This window comes from Zeus faber (assembly GCF_960531495.2).
Source record: "Zeus faber genome assembly, chromosome: 1".
Lineage (NCBI taxonomy): Eukaryota > Metazoa > Chordata > Actinopteri > Zeiformes > Zeidae > Zeus > Zeus faber.
Window position 1 is genome coordinate 57860226 of NC_137193.1, and position 15192 is coordinate 57875417.

General features: G+C 43.1%; 1 protein-coding gene across 1 annotated transcript in view; it reads left to right on the forward strand.

Moving 5' to 3' along the window:
* Nucleotides 1-15192, forward strand: part of pik3r3b (phosphoinositide-3-kinase, regulatory subunit 3b (gamma)) — a gene marked incomplete at its 5' end in the record, with an annotated part of 171857 nt that overhangs the window by 75833 nt on the left and 80832 nt on the right. Inside the window, 2 exons of the mRNA XM_080007594.1 lie at nt 5949-6138; nt 7963-8048. Coding sequence (XP_079863720.1) covers nt 5949-6138; nt 7963-8048 — 276 coding nt within the window. The remainder of the gene's footprint in view (nt 1-5948; nt 6139-7962; nt 8049-15192) is intronic.

Genomic DNA, 15192 nt, shown 5'->3' on the forward strand with positions numbered 1-15192 from the left:
AGGGAGAGTGAGTGAGACACAAACAAGACTGACGGACGGAATGACTGACAGACAGAGTGTGTTGTCATGCCTGCTTATGTGTTTGTCAGAAGGTCGCGGGGGGGGGGTGGTTGTTGCAGACACACCAGCTCCCTTGCGCCTTCCTCCCAAAATATTACTCTCCATCAGCTCCGACTCGAAACCCCCTCAATTATGTAAGGTTTTTTTTTCCCTCCTCTCCTGCCATCCTGGCCCCATTAAGTGCCAGGCCTTTTTTTCTGACTTATTCATGGAAACATTTTACGTTTTTTAATAAATTATATATTTTTTAATAAACCACTTTGAAGAGACGCACACAGTATTTTGTGTGGGTTGTTTCAGGTTAAGCCCATTGAAATTGAACTTCTTATTCAGGATGGGGTCACTCGAAGAACACCAAGTCATTTGTTTGGTGAAATCAAAGGCTATTATGAAAAGGGGATTGGAGGGCTTGAAGCATTTAATTCATACAGTAAGGATAAGTCACGCAATAACATCAAGAGATCCCTCAGGAATCGGGTATTCGCTTGCGGGGCAGGAGGAGGGAGGCGTGCTTTGTGGTTTAGACTCATAATAATCTGTCTTCTTTCTACCTACTGCGCTGTCTCGTACAGCTCCTTTTTAGTTTCGTGAAATTCATGCAGCTCTTATTCTAGAAGCTACAATTGGAGCTCTTTACCGTGCATGAAAAGGATTTTAATGAGCGATAAATGGCAGGGAAATGTTTGAATAAAGGGTGCATGTAGTGTAAAGATTGTAAAAAATATATATATCAAAACAATAAAAACAAAAAAGTAACTTGCACATCAGTAAGATATTTTAACCTCCCACCACCTACCCCAAAAAAGGACTTAATAATCATTCAAAATGCCTATCCACATAATTGTTTAATTTACACAGGGTGTGCGGTAGTTTACTGTAAATCATTTCTTTACTTTGGCCTTTTTTAATCCACTCAACACCAATAATTTGTCACTTTCACACAAGGACAATGTGGTAAATGCAAAATACAGAGATGGCAAAAGTGCGTCTCAATCCAAAACCTTAGCTCCGAGATGTTCAGGATAGTAGCGAGGGAGTTGACATTATCATGTTCTTTAATGGTGTTTGTAAAAAAATAAAAATAAAAAAAGCATTTTGCTAACCCTGACATAGGCACAATAGGTGATTACATTTTTATCTAATTAATTAATATTAATATTAATTTTAGCTAATAAATATCATTTTTTAATATCATAATATTATTTTTCAAAAAAGGATGTAATAAGATTTGAATACTCAGGCTGCATATCTATAAAAAAAAGACATTGATTGCATTATGTCATTTATGCCCTGAGGAATTGTTATGGCTGTTTTTTTTTGTTTTTTGTTTTTTTTTGTCCATTGTCTGATAAATTGCAATACCTCCTCACTTCCGTCACATTGGCAGCAATAAGAAGCCCCAGTGCCACACCAGTATACCTGAAACCAAACACTCTCTGCATTACAGAGACACAAGACAAATGTCTTTAAGGAGCAGTGGGAAGTCCTCCAGACATCCTGTTCAGCCGCTAATCTGATTCTTATTGTCGGGGATTTAGAAGTGGGTGAGTTAAAATGAATCTGCTCTCTGGTATTCCAAAGGAGTTGATGTTTTCTAACCTTAAAAGTCATGATGCAACCATTCAAGCCTTCCTCCCTTTGCTCTTTGACGATTTAACCTCCCGTGTGCCTCCTACCCTTCACGTCATTGTTCTTTTCATTTTTGCTTTTTTCCTTCCATCTCTCCTTCATCATATTTACATGCCTTTCTTCCACAGCGGCGTCTGACAGTAAAATATTTGGTCTTGAAGCTTCTGAAAATAATTCCAATAAAATAAATGAAGAATATTAAGAGAGAAGACAATAAACGTTGTCAACCTAAGAGTCTGAGTCATAGAACGTCAACAGACGCTTGAGAAGAATCCCAACGATTTGATCTACATCTGCTCATCTTCACACCCTCAACGCCCCACTTCATTTATTTTATTTTTCCTCCACCGTAACCCCTTTCCCACGTTTCATCCATATATCCCCTTTTCTTTTACCCGCCCCCCTCTCTTTGCTCATCCCTCCGTTTCCAGGATAAATGCGGCTCACCATTTATCCTGATGGTCAGACCGAGGTCAGCACCTTCTAAGAGCAAAGGCTAACGGGCGTCGCTGTCGCTGACCACTGCCCATCTGGCCCCGCTCAGACACGGGGTGGGAGGACTGGGGGGGGGGATGAGAGGATGGAGGGAGAAACAAGGGAGGATGGATCAGTCATTTGAGAGAGGACAATGTGGATGCATTATCGGCAGCCAGACAAGATCTAGAAAACAACAACCTATTAATCACGGCTGTGGGTAACATCTCGTGGCAGAGATGTTAGTGATTAGTGTTGGGGTAGCTCTATGTATTGCAAGTGGTTCCTAGTATCGAAGTTTTGCAAAAATCACTCTTTTTAGGACATGATGAGTACCTGGTTTGCCAGAACGACTGTCTGAAGGTCCCACATCGTGTAGATGTTCTTGAAATGTCCTCACTTTCTGAGGGTTACGGTACAAGATTCACAATAGTGTATCACAACGGGATCACAATAAACAAAAAAAAAGTTGCCCGTAAAGTCTTTCTTATAAAGTAGATCTGGGGTAATCCTTGAGACTGCCCCCCGCCCTCCAGTTGTCCAGTCTCTCGCGGTGTCCCCTGGGACCAGATGGACAGGCCAAGTTCCCTCTCCGGCCTTGACCCCTATTGATCAGCAGGGTCACTCGCAATCCATATCATTAGAGCGAGGTGTGTGTGTGTGTGTGTGTGTGTGTGTGTGTGTGTGTGTGTGTGTGTGTGTGTGTGTGTGTGTGTGCGTGAATAAAGGGGAAGGAGAGGTCTTACTATTGGCTCCAAAGCAGACAGCGATAGATATTGAGAGGTGATAGAGGCATTGTGCGTGTGTGTGTGTGTGTGGTCATCATTTGTGGTCAGTGGGAGCTGGTGGAGCCAGACAGGGGTGACTGCTGTGACTGCTATCAGGCTGTACCAGACTGTCAGCAAGCATCTATCAACACCTACCTACCTACACACACACACACATGCATGAATGTACATACTGTATCTACAGCGCACACACACATGGATGGTTGTGCCCTGTCACTGAATTCTCTTGACCTTGCATTAGGATGACACTGACCTCACCCTCTGGTCTGCACTCATGATTATGCTTTTTTTCCCCGGTCCCAATTAAAATCTGTAGTGAATTTCGGCTTTTCGGAAGAAACACAAAAAAATTCCTTGGGATCTAGTTTGATCATCTGGTTTGCAACCTGCCCTATTTCTTCCTAATACCTAGCTCTGCCTTCAACATTGTTCTTACATTTATCCTTACCTGCAATAATTTAATGAATAAGATCGAAATGGTGTGTCAGAAAATCTGTACTTTTCGTTGACCTAATTCTTCCAGTTCATTTAAACTTTCATCTTAAATGGGTCCAATGTCTGCTGACACCCAGATCATGCATGGTGTAGACGGTAAAAAGAGTGTGTTAGCACAATGACGTGTCCTCGCCGTCCCACTGAATGTCCTACCTCGTAAACCCAGGCAGCGGAACACCGAGGGACAGATGTTGCTGCTACTTGTTTGTTGCCATAAAGGGCCGGCGCTGAAGGCACTCATCAATACATCTGGTGCTCCTTAAACACCGCCATTGTGTGTCAACCCCTCTAATACAAAAAAAAAGGGGGGGGGGGGGGGGGGGGGTGGCGGGGATGGGAGGGAGGTAGAGTGATATTCCGTGCACGGACTCCCGCTGTGCCTTTTTCATTTTTGCACCTATCTTGGAAGCCGATGCAATTTGCACCGCAGCATCTGCTGGGCCGCCGCAGCTCTGCACCCGAATTCAAATTGTCCATGTCCTGCAGGGCGTGTGTCAATGTATAAATACAGCCATCAGCCAGCTGCATGCCAGGATGGATTGAGATGGTAATGCTGGCAAGCAACCACAATAGGGATGTTGGGACCGTTGCTCCGTATCAAATGTTACTGGTTGCAGCGGTGAAATATTTTCAGTTGTGAGAGATGCTTGTTCGTGCGTCTATTTCGTATACGCCCGGCCGTTTTTCAGCCTGTTCACACACTGTGAAAACACACAACATAACCTTCATCTTGCCTTCAAAAGCTTACAAGATTCACCGTGGTGGACATTGACCTGCATAATGTATAAGGCATAAAATCTAAATGGTACTCCTATGCTGCCTTCACATATGAACTGCAACCTTATAATTATTCGGACATTACCCCGAGGAGCTCTATATGTCAACGCAAATGTCCGAAGTTGGACCGGACATTAAACACACTTTACCCAGCCAGCACCCTAGTACAAAGTCTAATGTCTCATTGAGCGGTATGTGTGAACAGACCAGGTGATTGTCCAGGGCATTCACAGCGAGCGAGTGGACTGAGTGTGTAGAAGGGTCTTTTACCCTTGTGTGGTTTTTCGTGCACGGAGCGTAGCTGCTCTGTACGCCTTTCTGCTTTCCTTTATATTCCTTTCCGCTCTTCCTTTTTCCAAATACAGGGAGTATCAACGCTAAAAAGTCACAACTACTGATAAGTCTGTAACCTTGTCCGCCATCTTGGGTGTGCTGTCAAACTTCTTCCTCCTGCACGCTCTACCCAGGCTCCACCCCTAAGCCAAACAGAGTATTTCCAGGTGGTGTAAACCAAATACATTTGTCATTTGCAATGCTCCAAATATTGTAAATCTAAGTGATAACATTTGCATATTAGTTAATGAGTTTATAGACGCAAACCAAGACAATGGTGATTGTGAAAGGCAGACATTTAAAAGCCTTCACATCTGTTCATATTGTGGCTTAAGGGCTGCTCCAAGATACTCTAATAAACATTAATTAACGAGAAGAGTCTCAGTAAAAAAAAACTACACTATATTGCTGGACCCGTGTATGAAAGTTGAGAGGGCTTTCAATTTGAAACACATTTCAACAACAAATGTTCAGTCTCCTTGCTGGTGGTTGAACACATTCAGGAGAATTATTACAGCTTTTGATGGTTTGCAGGAAATTAACGGGTGGCTGGCTGCATGCGTACGTGCCACATGAAGTCATTTAAAAGTCTGAAAGAATATTGTGTGTATAATAAAAAATATTAGGTATGTTATAAAAAATATTGTGTTTATTATAGAAAATATTGCGTATATTATAAAAAAAAATGCGTGTATAATACAAAAATATATAGTGTATATTATAAGAGCCATTTAAAACTGTTAATCACATTCTCCAATAACAAAATTGTATTGGAGAATGTCCCGACAAGCCCCGGGTGGCAGGCGCAGCGAGCGGGGATTTACAGGCGGGGATCCGTGGCCCCGAAAAATGCCCCCAACGAGGGGTCCCTAAAGAGGGGAGGACACCTACACCGGGAAAACCATCTTCCATGCGCTACATTTCGGTGCAAATTGTGTCAATGTGTAATTTAAATATGTACATTAAAAACATAATAATAGGGTCTAATAAGTTGAATGGATGTAATGTTTAACTGGTGTAATTAACAGGCGGCTCGCTTCGTGCATTTGTAAATTCTAAAGGCTGGTCATTAGGTTTTGTATTTATCTGTAATGTAGCACAGTGTTGGTTATAACGATAATTATAATAATGTTAGTTATAACATTCTTTCTCAGCCCTGTAACTCAAACCATTTTCTGACACCCCAAAAACATATATTTAAATAGTTAAATGAATATCATAGACATGCGAGGATTTGTAAACGAATGGTTTCAACTGACGACAAATATTCGACTGGGAAAATCTTTAGTCGGGGAAAGCCCTCCTTAAGTGTATCGTAAGGCGGACACCCATACGTTTAAGCTACACAGAAATTAATTGCAACTCTATTCTCCATTTGTTGTCCTATTCCAGAGAGCCAGAGTGTGGAGGAGTGCGGGGAGAGGCTCAAGAGAATCCTGGAGTCCCCGAGCGTTCCCCAGGCCAACCACCAGCTGCTGGTCCACCTCACCAGGCACCTGGCCCGGGTCGGCCTGGCCCCCGGGAGCCCCCGGCTGCTGGCGCAGGCCTTCGCAGAGCTCGTCTTCAAGCACTCTCTCCTCAGGTATGGGTGTCTTTTATTGTTCACAAGGTAAATAATGGCTAACGTGCAGCTAGCCGCTCATTTTCCCAAAATAACCCCCGGCTGGGTGATCAAGAGGGTCTGCTGTCACCCACTGACATCATCCAGCATGCAACATGGCTGCCTACTAAATGAAATAACACATACCTGTAGAGGGGGAATAGTGATTTGAAATGATTTTATAAATGCCAAGTATGCCAAGTTTTATAACTAATATGACTTGTTTTATAACTAGTATGACACGTTTTATAGATTGTATGACACGTTTTATAGCTTGTATGAGTAGTTTTTGAACTAGTATGACTATTTTTTTTTTATAACTACTATAGCTAGTTTTATAACTAGTGTGCCCCATTTTATAACTATTGAGATACGTTTTCTAACTTGTATGACTAGTTTTATAACTACTATGACTAGTTGTATAACTAGTATGATAAGTAAAGCACCTCGCTTGCCGACTGCAAAACTTCCGCTTAGAGAAACAGTCCACAACAACGTAGCTTTACACCGCAACAACATAGCTAACCACTTACCAGCCAACAAAAAAAACATTGCCCTGCTTATCCTTTTTGCCCAACATGTCCTGTTTACTGTTATTAATGTGAAATTGAACATTTTCGCATTCATCTGTTCAACTCTCCCATTGTACAGTAGTTTCCATGTAGCGTCACGGCTAGCGAGTGTTAGCATTAAGCATGTAGAAAGGATACAGGACAGATATTCCAAAACGGCAGAAGGATAAGTTTGAATTGTAACGTCATTCCTACACTTCCGTGCGAGCCAGCAACTACAGGGATAAGAGGATTTACTTTGTTTAGATTAAAGTGGATCTCTAGAGATGCCTTTCGCTCTCTGTCCTTTTTTTTTTCTTTACAAATGAGGATGAAACATTTTGAAGATTTGAAATGAGTTTTGAAAAAGGGGATTTAACCATCTTTTTCATCAAAAGGTTTTACTGAAGGCACTAAAGAAACAAATCACAAAAGTTAAACTTGTGACAGCAGTGGAAGGTGCTGTGTTTACATTCAACATTCACAGTGATAATGAATGTATTTCATTCTCTTACAATAGTCATAGATATTTTCAGTTTGACCAAACTGACTTATAAAAGAATTATTTCAATCCTTTCAAATATTAGACATTCATATATGTTATTATATGTTGTTATTTTGGTGTGAGGGACTCAAAAGGAACATGCTCAGTGAGCAGCTGTGCTTTTACAGAATATTCCCACACTCTGGGTTCCGTGCAACACAGGCCAATAAATCGCCGACTTTCATGAGAAAATAATCACTATTTAATGGCTCTGAGCTTAGGTGTAACCAAGTGAATTATCTTGATTTTTTTTCTGTGAACTGCTTGGTATCTGCTTTGGCTGGGGGGGGGGACAGCTCACTTTTTTGGCTTGGCAGTAATGCCAACATCCTGTGATTTTAGTCTCGGATGTTAGAATACCGAGGGGAGGCACGAGCAGAGCCGGTCGAGCAACGTGGGCACAACGATGTTTTAAACTGTTTTTCTTGGGCGCCTGATTACTCCATTTTCAGTTTCAAAACATACAGAGATATACCACCCTTATTTATATTTTTTGGTGTAGGGAAAGTGGTTGACAGTAGGGCGGCCAGACTGCACAAGATGGTTGGCAATGGCCCAAATTGGGTTTCTTTTTCCTTAAATATTTGACCATTGTCTCTCCAGCTTAAGACTTAATCTTAAAAATGCCGGAGTTCTCCCTCTTGGTTTTGCTGTGTATTCTCATTTGTCTTGTGTTGTTTTCTTGTTGTCTCATGTATCTCGGCCATGCAGTGCGGACGTGAACCCCGACCTCCACGTCAGGATCCTAGAGGCTCTGATCATAACGGGAGGACTGATGGAGATGCAGGCTGCACCAGGTTAACACACACACACACACACACACACACACACACACACACACACACACACACACACACACACACACACACACACACACACACACACACACACACACACACGCGCACGCACGCACAAAAACATATACAAACGCACACAAACACACAAACACTCACACACAAACAAACAAAACAACACAAACAAACACACACAAACACACACAAAACAACACAAACAAACATACACAAACACACACAACCAAACACACACGAAACAACACAAACAAACATACACAAACACACACAAAACAACACAAACAAACATACACAAACACACACAAACAAACACACACGAAACAACACAAACAAACATACACAAACACACACAAACATACACACACAAACACTCACAAACGCACACAAACATACACACACATACACTACTCACAAAAAGTTAGGGATATTTGGCTTTCGGGTGAAATTTATGGAAAATGTAAAAAGTTCACGCTACAGTGATATATCATGAAAGTAGGGCATTTAAGTAGAAGCATGCAATGGTGATTTCCTCATCTCAAACTATTTATTGAAACAAAAGCCAACAACAGTGGTGGGTATACCACAACAAAAAATGTCTCAATGTCTCAATAACTTGTCATGTGGCCTTGAGCATCAATTACAGCTTGACAACGATGTCTCATGCTGTTCACAAGTCGACTTATTGTCTGCTGAGGCCTGGCACCCCACTCTTCTTGAAGGGCGGCCCTCAGGTCATTGAGGTTCTGGGGTACAGAGTTACGAGCCTCTTCACGCCGACTCAGCTGATCCCATAGGTTTTCTATGGGATTCAGGTCTGGAGAAAGTGCAGGCCACTCCATTTTAAGTTACCCCAGTCTCCAGCAGCCGTTCCCTAATGATGCAACCTCGATGAGCTGGAGCATTGTCGTCCATGAAGAAGAAATGATGCCTGTGTTGTTGATGCAGGGGCACAATGACTGGATGAATGATGTTATTCAGGTAGTATGGGCTTGTCACTGTACCATTCACAAAGTGTAGGGCAGTTCTGTATTGACTAGACACACCTGCCCACACTGTAACACCACCACCACCAAAGGCTCGTCTGGTGACAACAGTGGCTGATGCATAGCGCTCTCCTTGACGTCTTCAACATCGTTGGCGGCCATCATTTCTGCTCAACGTGAATCGACTTTCATCAGAGAACAGCACTGAGGCCCATTGGTGCCTTGTCCGGCGTAAATGCTCCCTGGCCCCTGCAAGACGATGATGCCTGTGCCTGGTGGTGTGGTCAGGTCCCCTTGCTGGTCGTCTAGCACGCAGACCACGCTGATGTCAACGGTTTCGAATGGTCTGACGTGACACTTGGGTGCCTCTCACCTCCCTCAAATGTGCCTGGAGTTGAGTGGCATCATCATCCGGTTCCGCATGGCACTGTTCACAATGAAGCGCTCAGTGTGGGATGTGGCCAAAGGACGTCCACTTCTATGCCTTTCTGTGACTCCTCAAGTCTCTGTATCTCTGTTGCAACCTGCTGAGGCCACTCTGTGACACTTCAAGCTCAGTGGCCACTTCCCTCTGAGAACATCCTGTTTGAAGCCTCACAATGGCGAGGTAATGTTGATCAGTTGTTAGGTGTCGTCTTGGTCTCATGATGTCAACATGTGAACAGCATGATGAAGAGGGCTGTTTAAATACCAATTCTAATTGAACCAGGAAATGTATTGCTCAATTCATGGATAAAACACCTGTTGTGAATTTTGCCTTTCAGCTCCTTGTTAGAGAACAGCAAGTTGTGCAAAAAGTACTGAAACATTGAACAGTTTGACATGTGCATTCAAAAGTTTAAAGAAGGTCAAATTAAGTTCACCTGTAAAGGTTATAGTGCATTTAAGGGTCATCCTGATATTTCACCCGAAAGCTGAATATCCCTAACTTTTTGTGAGTAGTGTATATACACAAACATACACAAACACATACAAAAACACAAACATACACACAAGCGCACACAAATACACACAAGCACACACAAACATACACTGACTTTCTGTCTCACACACACACACACACACACACACACACACACACACACACACACACACACACACACACACACAGTTCTGCAGTGTGGAAATAACATAAGTTTGGCCTGGTATATCCACTATATATTTCCCTCAGAGGGAAAATGACTTGTCCTCTCCAAATGTACCAAGAACCTACAGTGGCAACGACGCGTTTTCCCTTCGGAAATATCTGGAAAAACAAATGTTTGGAGACAGAGGCGTGGCTGTTGGTAGCAGAAGCATTTTTCCCCCCGTTGTTTTCCCCCCAAGGAGCTTTCATTTTAAATGAAAACTGCCGTATTACGTAATGCAGAATGCCCGACGTCTGCTGGATCCTTCACGATGTTGATGAACTATCCTCAGGTTATAAATGCTTCAACTCGCCCATAAATTGTGTTTTACCTTTAGTAAGTTATATAAAAAGTCATTAACACTACAGCCTGGACCGCTGCTATGGTGAAAATGAGTGCTCCAATTTAAAAGAAGAAGTAGTTCTTTTTAGAAGCTTTGTTTGGTTTGACACAGTTCCACGGTGACAATGTGAAGTGTTTATGTGTCTGATGTAATTAGATTAATTTGAAATGCATTTGTTATTTTTCCTTCTAAAGGGAGTAGCGCTTGAAGGGGTGCTGCACCATCCATGCAACCAACATTTGTGGTTACTCGTGGTGTAACGGAGCGTGGTTGACTCGTGATCCGTATGGATCGCCCCCCACAGTTCGGCTCGCATTTGAACCGCCGGTCAAACGCAAAATTTAATCATCGTGAAATACAGTCTTGCTGCCGCTGTTACTTTTTAAATTAATAGTGCCCTAAATTTGGATGCAGAGTTGCAGTGAAAGAAGATAAAGACAGATGCGTGATGTGTTTTACTCTGAAGAGCAATGATTGCTTTACGGTACGTTGTGCTGTGTTGCTGCTACTTTACGACCTGTCCTGACGCGAATGACGCCGCTTTGGTCTGCTCGTCTGCCAGATTGAAGCGGTCAAGATCCACGAGTAAACAACATACGATGTGTTTTGAGAGATGCAGGCTTTTGTAACTTGCTTAATTCTGAACCAATTTTCATAAAATCTAGTTTGCTACAAATGTGAGAACATGATACTGAGTGCACTTTGGGACTCATTGACCTTCGATGTGAACATTGTTAAGGACTCTTCACATAGCGTGGGGAATAGAGCTTTTTTTGTACCCACTATGCTGTTGTTGGGTGAAATGAATTCAAAAACAATTGAGGGGTTCAAAAACTGTATGATTGTGTAAGTGTGCTAATGTTTGCCTCATGTGTGTCTGTGTCAGTGAGTGATTAAAGGAGGGAGAGAAATTAAGGTAGTAATCAGACGGCGGCGGTGTGTGTCGAGGTCGCCGTGGGGTCACTGTCATCGTGGGTGGCTCCATGGGTGTTCAGGGTTAATGTCAAGGGGTGTGTGTGTGTGTGTGTGTGTGTGTGTGTGTGTGTGTGTGTGTGTGTGTGTGTATATATGTGTGTGTGTGTGTGTGTGTGTGGGTGTGTGTGTGTGTTTAAGATCTTTTAGGTTTATTTATAACAATGGGTAAGGGTTACCATATTTATTTGCAGTGTGATTTTTTTATTTATTTTCCCCCCCCTTGTTTCGTCTTGCCTTTTGGAGGGATTCAAGTGTGCATGGTAGTACCCACGGATGCGTTGGCAATAGGGCAATATGTTTAGTATAATCATGATCATAATATGGCATTTTACAGTTCACCGAAAGGCGAAAACTGTCAAATCAAATTCAGGATCAGACCAGCACATTGGAGGCTGTTGCTTAACTGCTGCTGCTACAGTAAACATGACAAGTCAAGGAACCACCCCTGACGAAACCCTGCGTCTCCACCACAGATGTGGGCCGACGGTGACCCGTAAAAAACAATGGAAGGACAAAGAGACAGGACAAACACACACAGAACCCCCACGCACACACTAAGCCATCACCATCAATCAGTCGCAACCGCAGCGGCTAGAGTGCGGCGGCAGATGTTGAGAAGTCTATTGTACTTTGGGTGCGATACCAGGGAATATACCAGTTCTGGCCATATTGTATATGATGCAGTATATTCCCTGGCCAAAACTGTGGTAACCCAAAGAACTACAACAGACGCTCATGCAGTGCATAATATATTATATGTACTGCATGAGCGTGTGTTTCCCTATGTTAAGTTGTGTTGTATGTTTGTAGAAGTCAGTTTTTATTGTGGAACAGAAGAGCGGGTTTGGTAAGAGTACAGAGAACACTGGGTATGTCTGGCAGTATACAGTACAGTAGGTATCACATCGAACATTTGTGCATGTGGGCGTTCGTCTGTTCGTGTGTGTGTGTGTGTGTGTGTGTGTTTGTGTGTGTGTGTGTGTGTGTGTGTGTGTGTGTGTGTGTGTGTGTGTGTGTGTGTGTGTGTGTGTGTGTGTGTGTGTGTGTGTGTGAGCGTGTGTGTGTGTGTGAGCGTGTGTGTGTGTGTGTGTGTGAGCGTGTGTGAGCGTGTGTGTGTGTGTGAGCGTGTGTGCGCGTGCGGAAGGCTTACATCATAGCAACAAAAGGACCATAGGAAGCTGCTTTGTGCTTGCTTTGAAGTGTCTTTTGTAACATCTCTTACACAACTATATCTCTCTCTCCATCGTTGTCTCTTGCCTTCGGACTGCATTCTGAGCGAAGTGATCCGCCCCTGTAACGGCGGGCTGTTTTGTAATCAGTCAAATCAGTGGAAAATAGTGTTATTGTAGTGCCACTGCATATACATGACCCTCTGTTTGTCTCACCCACTCTGCCCCTGTAACATCTGATGATTTTAATTACATTTTAAAAATGTAAAATAGTGTTTATCCACCTTGCGGATATACAGGCGTGTGAGACGGGGCTGTTCCTGCCCTTCACCACTCCTTGGCATTCTCCACCTGACGTTCCACCTTAGGTGTGCTGGCAGCGTGATGACATATTTGGCTCAGTTCCTTTGTTTATTGTTTGCAGGGCGAGAGAGCGACAGAGGGAGAGAGAGGGTTAAGGTTCTGTAATAGTCGCCGTAAGCGAGCTGTGCGGCTCATTGCGCTCGCATTGCCAGAGAGCATGGACATATGCTGGTGTGCGTTGCTGTGTAGATGTGATATTGCGGCGACATTCTCCTGAATGACAGGGGGAGCTGTGCACAAACCACCGTGGGAAACTGAAAGAACCTCTGTAAACATTACAAATAAGTCCTGAGGGAAGGATCTGAATAACTAGAAAAAAGCAATAAAATGAAAATAGAAAGTGTTAAATGTTTGTATTTATTGTCGTCTGCGCAGGGTTTTTTTTTTTCCATAGTTGTAAGTTTGTGCAAATTGTCGGTGTACTGTAAACATTACGAAGAAGCCCCAAGGTATTAATTGAGCACCCTCACGCAAAATCGCTGTGTGGCACTGTGGCGAGTGCCGCAGCTTCGTGATTTATGGCACGTGCACTAAACTACACTACTCTACGAAGAAGCAAGAATAAAGTCGGTTTCGTGTGTGAGCATTTTCCTCAGCAATTACCACCATTGCCACCTCCTCCAGACAGCATTAGAAGAGGTCCAAACTTAGCTCAGTGCCTGTTGGCGCTACGTTAACCCCTAAATGAGCGTGTGTGTGTGCGTGTTTGTTGACCCCTCAAGAGTGCTGCCCTCCAAGCCTGCTCTTCAAATAAAGTCTGCATATGGCCAGCTCTATTTCACCTGAGTGCTCGGGCAGTGTGTGTGTGTGTGTGTGTGTGTGTGTGTGTGTGTGTGTGTGTGTGTGTGTGTGTGTGTGTGTGTGTGTGTGTGTGTGTGTGTGTGTGTGTGTGTGTGTGTGTGTGTGTGTTTGTTTCTTTGTTAGCGATTGTCCATCAAAGCTTCTGGTCGGCCGTGACCAGCAACATTGTAGAACTGACTGAGTGAGCAAAGAGCACAAGACAGTGCTTTTGTACTGCTTTTTTTAATTTGTGTTTTTGTATTGTATTTGTGTCTAAGGAATGAAGGAAGCATACAGTATAAACCCTGACATTAACACAACGTGTGTAGACGGAGTAGGGTGGAAAAGCACAGTCTACGTTATAAAGCCATGATTAAACTAATTTGCACCACAGTTCATTTTCAAAACATGCAACGGAATAACATCAACCGCAAATTCCATCATACTTGCGTCTTTACAAATTGTCTTGAATGAAGACCCTTTGCACTGAGAACAGCAACTGCACAGTGTTGGAGAATTCTCACTGCGTGGTCGGTGAACTTAATCTGCCCGCTACAGGAAAAAAAACTCAGAGTATTAAAGATATTTATTCTTCAGAATAAAGAGAAAGATGCAGACATGCTTCAAAACAGTGATCTGATCAGTCTAGTTCTACATCAGAAAAAGCCAGCTTATATACAGAGAAAAGGTTGTGCCCATTCTGAGACGAGCCGTGTGATTGGCTGTTGCCTTCAGTGCCAACAGCTGAGAACTGTTTAAACAAAGAAAGACATCAAACAGTATCATAAAAAGAAAGCATACATTGAGTGTTTACACAAATGGTCTTTTTGCCAGCTAGAGAAACAGAGATAACAACTAAAACAGTTGTGACAGTGGTGTGCAGGAATGTAAGATCTCCTGATAAAGAGGAGTTGGGGGTAGTCAGCAAACAAAACATATGACCTTTAGCATTTAGATGTATAGCTTGGTTGTAAAGCAATATTTTCACGAGCATTGATCATCTGCATTTTTCTCTCACAGTAGTTTGATATATATACGTATTATTATACTTAATACCACCTCCCAGTCAATCAGACCAAACTTTAGGATGTGTGCATGCGCACGTGCAAACACATGCATCTTCTTAAGGGTAAACAGGCGCTGTGTGGCTTTGTGCCTTTTAAGTTCTGCCAGTCACCCATCCCTTCTTTCTCTTGTCAGGGAAATTTCACAAATTTGGGGAAAGTATTTGTGGTATGGCGATGGTGTAGTTTGAGCAGCCACACCTGACCTGGGTCTAGGTAATTGGTGGATCCAGGATCAGAGTGGCTGCGTACCTGTTGCTGATTGGTTGGTCTAACAAGCAGCAGGTAAAACCCCCATCCCGAAACACACACTCAGGAGAGGAGC